We start from the raw sequence: 12,781 nt of genomic DNA, 5'->3' as shown, positions 1-12,781 counted from the left end.
GATTGTATATTTAAAAAAAAAACAGACCTTTAATGCGCCGATTTTGTAATAGCGTACAGTTCGCTGGAAGCACTTGACCCAGGTTACTGACAAATTAAAAGACCTTCCGCATACTTCTGCATAGACCCTATTGACTCAAGGCTTCACAAATTACTCATTAACTAAGTTATTTGTTTAAACGGTTGTTTTCCAGTGTTATATTTTCACGTTACGTTTATTACATTTCCACTTTTCATGTTAATGTACATGAGTAAAAAATAAGTTTGTGTTTCTATATTTACTGTGTGTGTGCAGATTGAGCAGGTGAGCCAGCTGTCTTCACTGGTTGAGTCTCAGCTGCAGTACCACAGACAGGCTGTTCAGATTCTCGATGAACTCTCTGACAAACTCAGAGACAGGTGTGTGTGTGTGTGTGAGAAAGCATGTGTCTTTACATAGCATGTGTTTGTCCTGGAATCGAGAAGATGCAATAATTCAGTTTATGTTTATTTCTATAGCACTTTTACAATGTAGATTGTGTCAAAGCAGCTTAACATAGAAGTTCTAGTAAATTGAAATTGTCAGTCCCGTTTTCAGAGTTTAAGTTCAGTTCACTGTGGTGTAATTTTCACTGCAAATAAACATGTAAAGCATACAAATGCTTCTAACAAAATATCGGGTGCATTAAGATGGGAGGAGTTTGTCCTACAGGTGGTTTTTCAAGCCCTGTTAATAATCATACTGTTATGTGATGCATTGTGTGTATGCTTTACTAAAAAGATAGGACTTTAATCTAGTTTTGAACTGAGTGAGTGTGTCTGAGCCTCGGACATTATCAGGAAGGCTATTCCAGAGTTCAGCAGCCATAAATGTGAAGGCTCGACCTTCTTTAGTAGATTTTGCTATTCTAGATACTACCAAAATCCCTGAGCTTTGAGATCTTATAGAGCAGGTTGGGTTGTAGCGAGACAGAAGGTTGGTTAGATAAACAGGAGCTAGATTATTTAAAGCTTTATAGGGAAGAAGCAATAATTAACAGGCAGCCAATGTAAGGAGGATAAAATTAGGGTGATATGATAATTTTCTAGACCTGGTAAGAACTCTGGAAGCTGCATTTTGCACCAACTGAAGTTTATTGATAAATGTTTCCTGTTTGACTATCCAGGATGAAAGATGCACAGACACGTCCTCGTAAAGAGTACATTCCCAAACCCAAGCCTGTAATCGACTTTGGAGAAAGCAACGAACAGTCAAACGGTGGCTACACCCCATCATCTGCTCCACCGATGCGCAATGCAGGTAAGAGCAGTCATAAAATACACAGTTTCCTATTGTGCTGTCAGTATGAGGATAAATGATCTTCATTACATCGAGGAAGTGCCTCGGACTTTAGACTGGTGTAAGAAAGGCACATTGTGCTCTGTGTCTACGGCCCGGTGGCAGGGTGTGATGAGACCGACTATGTGTGTGTCGGGATAGACAGGCCAAATGGACAGCTGTCAGCTGCTCTCTTCGTCAGCCAGTGACCCTGTTCTGTGTTCTCTTCCCATTACGTCATCAGAGTCATACCACCAGTTTGGCAGAATAACCACAAGGAAACCCAGATTGCGTGAGTCAGAAAGTCAAGAGTGTGTTCCGTATGTGTTTGCATGGGAAAATGTGTGTGTGTGTGTGTTTGTTTGCTTGGGTTGTGGAAAAAAGATAACGAGAAGGTGCATAAAAATACAGGAAGTAGGCATGTACATAACTGCTTATTTCAGGGTTCTCACGCTTCTTGAAAGTTCTTGAATTTCAGGCATATGGATTAAAGGTCTGGAAAGAACTTAAAAACATACACAGATCCTTAAAAATGATTCAATAAATTTTAAATTCAATTTAATTATGCTTTTTTTAACAGTTGTACTCAATTGTCGAAAACAGAATGAAAAAAGGAGAAATCGTTAAATTAAAGATCTTAAATTTAAATCTGGCAACCCGGTGGTGCAGTAGGTAGTGCTGTCGCCTCACAGCAAGAAGGTCGCAGGTTCGAGCCTCAGCTGGGTCAGTTGGCATTTCTGTGTGGAGTTTGCATGTTCTTCCCGCGTTTACATGGGTGTCCTCCGGGTGCTCTGGTTTCCTCCCAAGGGTAAATTGTCTGTAGTGTATGTGTGTGGCATCTGCTGCATAAAAACGTGCTGGATAAGTTGATGAAAAAAAATGAATGAATGAATCTAAATCTTGTAAAATAACACTGACAAATAATACACATCTTATCATTATTTCAGAAACTGCATTTAAATATTAGCAGTATTGAATTTAACCAATTTTTTATTAAGTTTTTGAAAAATGCCCTTTTTTAATGTAAATATTAAGTGTAAGTGAAATGTTAAGTACAGTAAGAACTATTATGCCACTACATATGTTGGGGTATGAATTAAAAAGGTGCTTTTAAAAGCCTTTAAATTTGCTGTTCAGATCTGGGAAGTGTGGGAACCCTGTTATTTTCTAGATTTAGAATCAATAAATCAATGCCATATTGAATGTTAGAAGGTTTTGTAATTGATTCAATAAAAATAGGATTATTTTTTCCAGATGTCATGCTCATGTCAAGTATTTTGAATCTATTTTCCGCTTAGTCTTTAGTTAATCTCAAAAAATCTGTTTTTGCATGTAGAATGTCGCATACAATTAACTCACTATTTAAAACTAATTAAATTGTGTAATATTTTACATTTAAAAGTTACGACACCAGGTACAACAAATACAAAATTGTGAGCATTAAAACAAGAGAAACAAAAAGTGATTTAAATATTTAGCATATAAAACTTTTATAGACAGTGCTAAATCATCATACCCTGTGAAAATCTATACATTTACTCACATGACAAGACCTAGAGCTGTAGAAAGCCACAGATAAAGCGAAGGCTACAAAAACATTTCAAAGGCTGGAAAAGTCATTTTGGAATGTGATTTGATTTCAGGCTGTTTGGCAAATAAAGTCATTATTTCAAAGGGGTATGATGATTTTCTATAGGCACTGTAACCTGCTTCAACACAATTCTAGACATTTGCAGATAAGTAATAATTATTACAGAGTAATAATTAACACGCACAATATGGTTTGTAGATTACGTTATTGAGGTACCGCTCCCTGAACTAAACTCATGAAGAACGCTACAAAAGCTTTTATTAATTTTAGGTGACGTTCATTTCTTAGGTAATGCCTAATGACACTACATAGTCGTAATCTTTATATTGAATGTAGTTAATAAGTAATACAACTCGGTTGTATTTTTAAACTAATAATAGCATAGTAACGCTAACAAATCTGTCTCTTCTTACTGTTTAGTTTGAATCCATCCACTAACATTTACTAATGAGACTTTATTATAAGTGTTGCCTACTGTACTTTATAATCCTTTTGCAATTTATTTAATTTGTTTACTGTAAACATGTATATACAGTAAAGCAATAAAAGTATGTTATTATACCTGTTAAAGTAACCTTTTTGCAGCTTGGTTTAAAATCATGGTAATACCATATAGCGTTATAAAAGCTTCACCAATTAATCATAGCAAAAACATTTTATACCGTCATAAGCCTGACTATCAGTTCATCAGTCGTTTACTTGAGATACTTCCCATAAATATCATTTGGAACGAGTGTTTGCTGTATTGGTATGAAACATGGAAATTCATCTCTCTATTAGGTACTAGTTCATAACACTGTTAAAAAGTGAACTGCAGCTTACATACTAGTGTCCTAGTGAAGATGCATAGCAAAGTTTGCATGTGTGAGAGGAAGACTGTGTGAGGATCATTGTGTCTGTGTGTATGTACAAATGAGTGCATGTTTGTTGGCCTAAAGCACAGAGTGTTGCTCCACCTAACAGTGTGAATCCCTGCTAAAAACTGAAACTGGAGGTCTTCTGTCCCGTGACCCAGGCTTTTGCACCTGACTTCTTACTAACACAGAGTGCCTCAAAGTAAAGCCCAGTGTATACTTCAGCTGCCTGTATTCCACGTCTTTCCATGTTTTCTGTGCACACCATGCACATACAGACTGGTTTGACTGTGTGAACAGTGCACTTGCAAATGAACAAGTCCTCACAGTGGTACTGCACATCTTTTTAGTAGTAAAATGAGTGAAAGCTGTGCAAACATGGTTGTGTGAGAGATGGAGTGGAATGCGGAAAAAGAAGTATACCTGAGTCTTAACCCAGGCTATTGTGGTGGGATTAAAATGTGTGTTAACACTAACACGTTTATGGCACTGCTCACCCAGGGGCATGACTTTAGTTTGACAGATTGGCCTGGGAAAGGTTTTATTGGCAGGAAGCTCTGCTTTACAGCTATAAATCAAGATGTTGTTCAGTGTTATTTGTTTAAATTAGTGATGTTCATTTTAAATTAAGTTGTATTTTATTTTTAAAGTATTTTTTGTTTGAGTGATGTTGTTCTTTTTAATTTTTTATTAATTATTCTTAGTGATTTTTAGTAATTTATTTACTATTTTTACTATAATTATTGTATTTTAATAGTTTATTTTAGTTAGTTAGTAATGCATCGTTTTAATTATTTTAGAGTTTTTAGGTTTTTCATCTAATATTTACATTTGATTTCAGCTTTATTTCAATTGCTGGCTGTTTATATATTTAAGTAACAGTAAATGTAACGTTTTTCAAAACCTTACTGTGAAGTTTTTTAATGGCTTTTCGAAACTGTAATAAAAATATTTTTCATTCGAACTGTGCATATTCCCTAAAATTAATTTTGGGTGTGTATACACCAACTGATTGTGACATTTTAGAGTACACCTTGTCTCATTATGTGTAGTCAGATATTGGTTTAAAGGGGTGGTCCACAACAATATCATATTTTAAACTTTAGTTGATGTGTAATACAGCTGTGTGAACATAAACAACATTTCAGAGTGTAATACGCTCAAAGTTCAATGCAAAAAGAGACACTGGCTTTTACAGAGTTAGCTTAGCAAAGTCGACAGAGAATGAAGTTTGGGGACTACAACAAATACATCTGGGTTAATGAGATTATAAACCCTTCAGATTACACCCATACACCCCGATCAGTGAAGGGGTGTGGCCAGAGGGGCTGTAATGTTATAGCAAAGAAAGCTAAAATGCTGCCAAACGCTGCTATTTCCAAAGGACACGACAGAAAGAGAGAAGTGATTAAATTAGTTTTAATTATGTTCTAGAGAATAATAAAATATATATACAGCTAACATTTGACAAAGGAGAGCTTCCAGAGTCTCTCTCAGTTCAGTGCTGGATTCAGTTAAAACTTCTCAAAGAGAAGCGGTATAATAGACGAAGCTGTGGATTGTGAACCACAACCTGCAAGTGTTTTTATTTGTTAAAATTGATCTGTCACATGCATAGTGTCTAGCGTTAACGGTATGTTGTAGCAAGGATGTAAAACAATGCTGTTTGGCACTGTTACAATTTAGCTACAAATGAATATTTATCAGTCAAACCGCTACAAACACCCACAATCTTTAGCAGCATGTGCAGTGTCTCTTCTACATCTCAAATAATTAACTTGCAAAGTATATGTGAACGTTTCATATTACTTACACATGCTTATAACCCCAATATATATGAAAGACACTTTTCAGATTTTATTTTAGAGAGCAGGCATGAAGTTCAGCTGTGTCCTTTTTTATTTTCTGTCAGATTTAGGCTCACACTGATACAGCTACTCTTGTTGGTGTGTGACGTTTTTCCTGCTGACAGGAAACTGATCTGTGAATCACAGCAAATTATGTTAGCTGACCAATCAGAGCCTCTTGAGAGCAGGCCTTTCCGAGGAACTAGGAAATATAACAGTCATTTTCATATTTGCAGAGATACAGTATATTTAAAGATAAATGAAAAAATAATGTTTTTTTTTTTTTTTTTTTTTACAAATAAAGCATGAGCACTCATTGCTTTGCATCTTAGAAACACAACCAAGCCTTAAAAATACACCCTGGACCAAAATTTTAGTAATGTTATTTTGTCTTTTGAAATATTATGTATACTAACATCCCTTGTTCCCCAAATCTCTCCTCACTATCTCTTTCTCATAATTTCTCCTCTATATCTCTACTCAGCAGCAGAGCAGGCATGCTGTAAGGCTCTCTATGACTTCGAGCCGGAGAACGAAGGCGAGCTGGGCTTCCACGAGGGTGACATCATCACTCTGACCAATCAGATCGATGAAAACTGGTATGAAGGCATGCTGCGTGGCCAATCAGGATTCTTCCCTCTCAACTACGTGGAGGTGATTGTTCCTCTGCCACACTAAGAGGGCTCCGATGAAGAACAGAGGGAGAGAGAGAGAAAGAGCAATAAAAAGTGAAAGGGAGAAAGCTGGAGGGAAGTGAGGTAGGGAGAAAGGAGCCTGTTGAAGTCATCTTGGTCTTCATCCTCACCACATTGTTGCCGTTGATCCAAATGTACCTGTACTCTGGCACTTTTTACACATTGATTTATTTTCGAAGGAGGGAACTTTGGGAAATGACGACCTTTCACATTCCAGGACTGACTGACTGACCGGTTGACTGATGTACGGACGGTACAACTCGGTCCTTAAGCTACATTTTTAGACACACTAACTCGCTTCATCTTTTGATAATGCCTTGTACTGTTTTTGCTGCTGAAAAAAAAAAGTTATTGTAGATCATGATCAAATTATTCCACGTTTAAAGAGTAGACAGGCTAGTCTTAATCATCGTAGTATAAATTCTCAATTATTGGATTGTGAAAAGTTGCATTTTGACTCAACTGCTCCCCTTACTGCCCCCTGCTGGTCAGGATGCGACATTGACCTGCCTCAGTTTAAGGAGAAACCACCTTGTGTCTGTGTTAGCACTGCAGGGATGTGTGTGCAAAGTGTCCCAATTTGCAGCAATCCTGAGCCATGGGATTTAGTCCCTTTGTACGCTCCGTCATTTTAACGTTTTTCTACAGTTTCTTCGTCATCTAATCATTTTTTATGTATATTTTTTACAAGAAAAAAAAATTAGATGCTCAACTGCACCTTGGATCTGGTTGTAAAGCTGAGCTTAAACACTAAAGGGATGTGTTTAGTCGGATAGATAGGTTTTACTGCACTACAGCCGTACTTTTTGTCCCCCTTGCAACTTTCAACCCACTAAGGGCAGCAGATATAAACAACTTACATACTGTTTTCTGAAGGAAACACAGCCAAATAGCTCGTTGGTCTTCTCGCGGCAGACTGAATTATAGAGTCTTCCTCTCTCTTTCTCCTCTTGATGTCAGTTTACGGTAGTCTATTCATCTGATGCTGCTGGCAGTGTCCCATTATTTCAGGTGTGTACATCTAGGCGTTTAGGGGGGATTTCAAAAAGCCTGATTTACACAAAGTGTTTGATATTGAAGAGGAATTCTTCCAGAAATGTAGGGATGGTGCTACATCTCTTACTCTTTCCCTTTGTAATGTATTTTTAGAGCTTTAAAGTGGTTGAAGATGTAGTTTCTTCATAACTCAGTGTTCCATAGATCAGTTTGTTTCAAATACTGTACCATCGCACTCCATAAATTCATGGACTTACACACCATCAATTGCGGTTCTGAGCACCCTCACATCTGACCTCCACCCTGACCTCAAATCCTGTCTGCACACAGTGCACCTGTGTCTTTTCTTTTCCCGGACTGTTGTAGATGTACTGATGCAGACAGGCGGTGGTCACTATTTCAATGTGAAAAAGAGACTTTTAGTGCCTTTTCGATGGCAAGAATGGATCTAGAACACCAAACAAAATATTAATTATGATTTTTGTGCTAATATGTAGTTTTTTTCTCCTTTATTTACAAAGGGCTTGTTGGTTTCAGCATTTGGCATGAGCTGCGACCAGATGTACAAGCATGTGTACAAATGTGCCTTTGCAACACTACAAGTTTAAGAAAACAACAAATGGGTTATTTCTGTCTAATCGAATGAGGGCACCGGCATGGTTTTATGAAATTAAATCATTCTGGTTGTGCTCTTTTTAGTATTATGTTCTTTTTTTATATGCATACAAAAGCATTCAACCTTTTTTATTAATGATTTGTGCATGTTAGCTTAATAGCAGGCTGATGTATGTTGTAGTTTTAAAGTCTCCTCCTGTATGTCTCGAATTTAACTGCATTATATTGTTATTCTTAAATATTCCGAACCCTAAATATTTGTATCTTATTGTCCACTCGTCTTTAAGTAAATAAATTCAAAGAAAGTACTCCGTCTCTTTCACTTGTAAGAGTATGAACAGTTTTTTAATTATACAGTTTGAAAAAACATTGTTGCAGGAAGCAAACGCACATTTCGTTTCTTGTTCCAGTGTATATTTTTAAGGTATTCAGCAGGAAAAAAAGGCATCGTTCCCATATTGGCACAAATCTAATCACACGAACGCATAAATACTAGCCAAAAGAGATCACAAGTTACCCGTCTTCTCTTTCGTAACTACCCACCGAGACATTTCTACCACAGAGGAAGACAAATTTCACAGCACAGATATGGCAGAATCGCGTAAACCACAGCCAGTGATACAGACCTAACAGTCCTAAAGGCAACAGTTTGGACGGAAGCATATATGATATATCCTCCACAAAGGCATTTCATATACAGTATAACAGTGCACAGACGGTAATGCACAGGGCAGGAGGTCCCAAGTCAACAGTTCTACAGCTTAACACTAATGCACATTGCACAGACATAAAGCACTCGGGTCACTGAGTGTTGCGCAGTTGGTTGTACACATGCTCCAGGATCTGTGCGTACGCCTGGTCTTTGGGTGCGTGGCCACTCAGAGAAGCCTGAGGAGGAGAGAAGACAAGCTGTTCTTTCTGTCCAAGCTTAATATACATGCTTTTTACAAATTTTGTAAAAGCATATTAATTAAAAGTAATTTAATTGAAACCTTTATATACTGTAATCTATGTTACCAATATATCGCTATGAAAATAGCCATAGAAGGTGGCATAGCTTTAAACACAAAGAAACAAATACTGTTGATTGATTTCTATCATATATGAGCAGTGTTCATTTATAAAACAATTGGTCTTTGCATAAAGCTGAACATTATTTACTGTGTTATTACCTTTAAACCTCAGGCTCAGGACACACCAAACCGATATCAAAGAACTAGTAGTGGCAATGAAAAGGGACTGTGTTGTCATCTTGTGCTGGCTCCATCTAGACTTAACAGCTTTGTGAACATTAGGGTTGGGTATCGTTTGAGATTATTTTGGTACCGATGCTAAATCGATACTTTTAAAATGGTACTGGTGCCAAAGTGGTGCCTGGACTGTGGGGGAAACCGCAGCACCCAGAGGAAACCCACATGAACATGGGGAGAACATGCAAACTCCACACAGAACTGCCAATCGACCAAGGCGGGGCTCAAATCAGTGACCTTCTTGCTGTGAGGTGATCATGCTACCCACTGGGCCACGGTAACATCCTTAATCATTTAATTGAACAATATAATTAAAGTTTAAAGTATACATCAATTCATATTTATATATTTGAAATGCATGGATATATTTGATTTGATCATTTGTTTGTTAGCTAGAATGCAAGATTTGCATTACGTGCTTGTCACAGCACCAGTGGCACCAAAATTAAGCACTGAAATTCATATGCTAATTCGGTTACATTGATATGCTGATCCGTTTACATAGGTACAGGTTTCGGTACCCAACCCTAGTGAACACACCAAATGGACAAAAGCCAACTGATGCAAAAATGGGAGTTCTTGCACCCGTGTGAAAAGATGTACCTCGACATACCCGCAGATGGTTTTAGCCTGAATTGTCATTCCATAAATGTAAACTGGAACTTGTAAAAGCTTCCTCAACACAGAGGGATTCGCTTGTGTAAATATGTCTGAATCTGATAATCCATATCTATGCTATCTATGTAGTTTTGCAATTGCTTTAATCCAAATGTAATGAAAATGAGCCCACCAACTCATCTTCAGAGGGGGGAAATGCGAGTTCGTGAGGAACGAAAATTGGATTGCTTAAGGCTGATTTATACTTCTGCATCAAGCGCACGCGTATGCTACAACGCAGCCTACGCGTTGACGCAAAGCCCTACACCGTGGCCGTCGGTGTCGCTGACGTGCCCCTTTTAAAAAAATGTAACTACATGTCGCAACGACGTGTAGCGCAAGCTCTGTGATTGGTCGGCTTGGTAGCGATGACGAGTCTGGGCGGGACTGAGAGTCACGCAAGCCCAATAGAGTGATTGTTTACTAGTGTGCAGTCCCGTGAAGGAGCTCCGGATGGAAAGTTTTGTTTTGTGTTTACCTCATAGTTAAAGTTGTTGCATGTTCGCCGGTTCCTGCCTCAAAATGAGCAAGTTTGAGCCACTTGTACATTCAAGAAGTGTTCAGAAAAAACCAAACAGCAGCAAAGAAACTCGACACAGAGGAACATAACACCTCACTGCCAACTAGTGTTTCGGACGTGTTAATGCAGAGCAACAGAGACAGCGCAGAAGTATAAATGCACAGCTACGCGCGTTGCATGCGCCATGGGTCACACCGGTCACTTGACACAGAAGTATAAACCAGGCTTTACTCGCAAAGCACTGTCATGAAAGGTGGTATATTTACAGTGCCAAAAAAGCCATCCACAGTGAAGGTATATACATGTGCAAAACAAAGAAAAATCCCAAAAGTACCAAAGAAACAACAAGCAGGAAAACAAATCAGAAAAATATACTCCAATTAGATCTACAAATATAATAACAGCAGCTATCCACAATATACATTTGCTCGAGGCACCGCAGATGCACTTTTAAATTGACTCGGTAAACAAGCCGTGGATTAGTATATATCTTAGAAATGCTATGGCATGACAGATGTTTGTTTTCACTCATGAGTCATGACTTGGTGAAGTTTCTGTTCTCGTGCTCTGATTTGTAGCTGAACAACCGATCAGAGCACTCGCTCTCACAGACGATTGACACCAATTCTACATGCTGAACTCTCTCCAACGTGTAGAAAACACAGTTGTCTTTTAACTTTGCCTTTAAGAAAAATCTTAATGCAATTGTAAATATAATTGAATGCATTACATCTGCGTATGTATAAATGACAGAAATTACATCACACCTTGATTTTGTCGAGTATTGAGGTATTAGGGCTCCACATCTGACTGAACTGCACCAGGTCAGGAGCAGACCGATAAAACTCCACCAACAGCATCTACAAAGGGAGATAGATATAAAAATAGATTTGTATCACTCTAGGCTTTTCAAAAGACTCGCTATATCATGCTAATTAATTCTACAGGATGTAGTTTAGCAATTGCTTTAATCCAATCTACTGTAGAGTGAGGTGTTATCTATAGCTGCAGGAAACTGAAAAGATGACCATTTAGTGATCGGCTTCAAAAACAACTATTTATAAGAGATAAAAATCCCTGTTTATGCACTGTTGCATAATGTAATATCATACCATCTCATTGAGCACGTCTGTAGTGAGGAAGTTGTCCTGCACATATGTGACCTCTACCGCCACTGGGATCCCGTGATCATTCGGTCGTTGCTGAAACGCAAGAGAAAGTAGATATGAGATGATAGATTAAAATAGATAGCAAACAGAGTTTCATCAAATGAACCAATACCTCAGGAGGAGGCACTACCCAGAATGGGGTGATTGTGGAGGCCACACCTTGGTTACCATGGTAATAGGGTCCTATAAGTGGTGAAACCAAAAAACTTAACCCAGATCACTCAATATAAGTGGCTTTGCACAGTATATGTGAACTACATCACACACCACAGATAATCCCTAGACAGGGCTGGAAACCGTTACTGCTGCCTTGTAGGCGGAGCTGGTGATCCATCTGCGAATCAATGTCCTGTAGAGACGGAAGGGCGGGGCCTCGTGGGTGACTGTGATACCATCCCACCAATGACAGGCCACGCATGAAGAGATTCTGACAAATCTGCAACACAGTTAAAAGGTACAATTCTGAGAATGTAGCACTATGTTTTATAGGAAAACCAATATTTTTTTGGTGACCAACCTCTTCTTCGACAGCTGGAGCGGCATCTTTATCAGCCAATCTTGTGCGGCATGGAAATGCGCGCAGGACTGTAAGCACTGATGAATGTAACATAAATTTAAGTGTTTATTACTTTTATTTTGTCTTGTAGTCAGAAAAATTATTAGACTTACATTGTGTGTTTGTGTCCCAACGACCTCCTAAATACCCCACCACCTCACTTGAGGTCAGGTGACAGTGGAAATCCTATCAATAGAGGTGGGAAAAATGGTTTTCATTTGCTTCAACTGTTGCAACTAATCCGATTACTGACTTTACTTTTGATGTTATGAATAATTCCATGAGCACTTCATACCATTAGAAGCAGAACATTGCTGGAAACGGCTACATTAAAAGGCTGGAAGCGGTTGATTGCTGAAAAGGCAGACAGTTCGACGAGGGTGTGAGGATCCCTGTGAAGACAAACAGGAACTCTCAGGTATAATTACAGTTTAAAAAAGTTAGATGGGTAGGAAGTTGTAATATTTTGAAGGAAGTTTTTAGGGTCACTAAAAACGGCATCAGTTTGATACAGTAGAAAAGTACAGTAAAAAACATATTGTAAATTATTATTATTTATTATTGAAAGCTTTTTCATAGATATTTGTTTGGAGGGAAAACTGTCATTTGTATTTCAAATCGTACAGAGACCAAACTATTAAAAAACAATGCCAGTGAGCATTTTTTTCACAGCATGCTACAGCCATTTCTATTTAGCTTATTTTTCCTGGCACATTTACTATTTTCTCATCTGTA

At 38.1% G+C, this 12,781-nt stretch overlaps 2 protein-coding genes across 7 annotated transcripts in view; one reads left to right on the top strand and one right to left on the bottom strand.

Moving 5' to 3' along the window:
- sh3gl1b (SH3-domain GRB2-like 1b) overlaps nucleotides 1-8,202 on the top strand; it is a 41,901-nt gene extending 33,699 nt beyond the window's left edge. The window contains exons 7-10 of one of the 4 annotated variants that reach the window (XM_087262907.1): nucleotides 295-398; nucleotides 1,145-1,278; nucleotides 1,541-1,588; nucleotides 6,076-8,202. In XM_087262907.1, the coding sequence (XP_087119033.1) occupies nucleotides 295-398; nucleotides 1,145-1,278; nucleotides 1,541-1,588; nucleotides 6,076-6,266 (477 nt within the window). In that variant the 3' untranslated portion in view covers nucleotides 6,267-8,202. 4 annotated transcript variants of the gene reach the window in all.
- A 9-nt stretch (nucleotides 8,203-8,211) lies between these two features.
- Nucleotides 8,212-12,781, bottom strand: part of mpnd (MPN domain containing) — a 10,288-nt gene continuing 5,718 nt past the window's right edge. Inside the window, 8 exon segments of one of the 3 annotated variants that reach the window (NM_001076565.1) lie at nucleotides 8,212-8,782; nucleotides 11,089-11,181; nucleotides 11,434-11,523; nucleotides 11,603-11,673; nucleotides 11,758-11,926; nucleotides 12,008-12,084; nucleotides 12,160-12,232; nucleotides 12,342-12,438. In NM_001076565.1, coding sequence (NP_001070033.1) covers nucleotides 8,696-8,782; nucleotides 11,089-11,181; nucleotides 11,434-11,523; nucleotides 11,603-11,673; nucleotides 11,758-11,926; nucleotides 12,008-12,084; nucleotides 12,160-12,232; nucleotides 12,342-12,438 — 757 coding nt within the window. In that variant the 3' untranslated portion in view covers nucleotides 8,212-8,695. 3 annotated transcript variants of the gene reach the window in all.

The sequence above is a fragment of the Danio rerio genome, chromosome 8 (genome assembly GCF_052040795.2).
Source record: "Danio rerio strain M-AB ecotype USA chromosome 8, GRCz13ab, whole genome shotgun sequence".
NCBI lineage: Eukaryota > Metazoa > Chordata > Actinopteri > Cypriniformes > Danionidae > Danio > Danio rerio.
The sequence above is the reverse complement of the archived record's forward strand: the minus strand, read 5'-3'. Positions and strand labels throughout refer to the sequence as shown.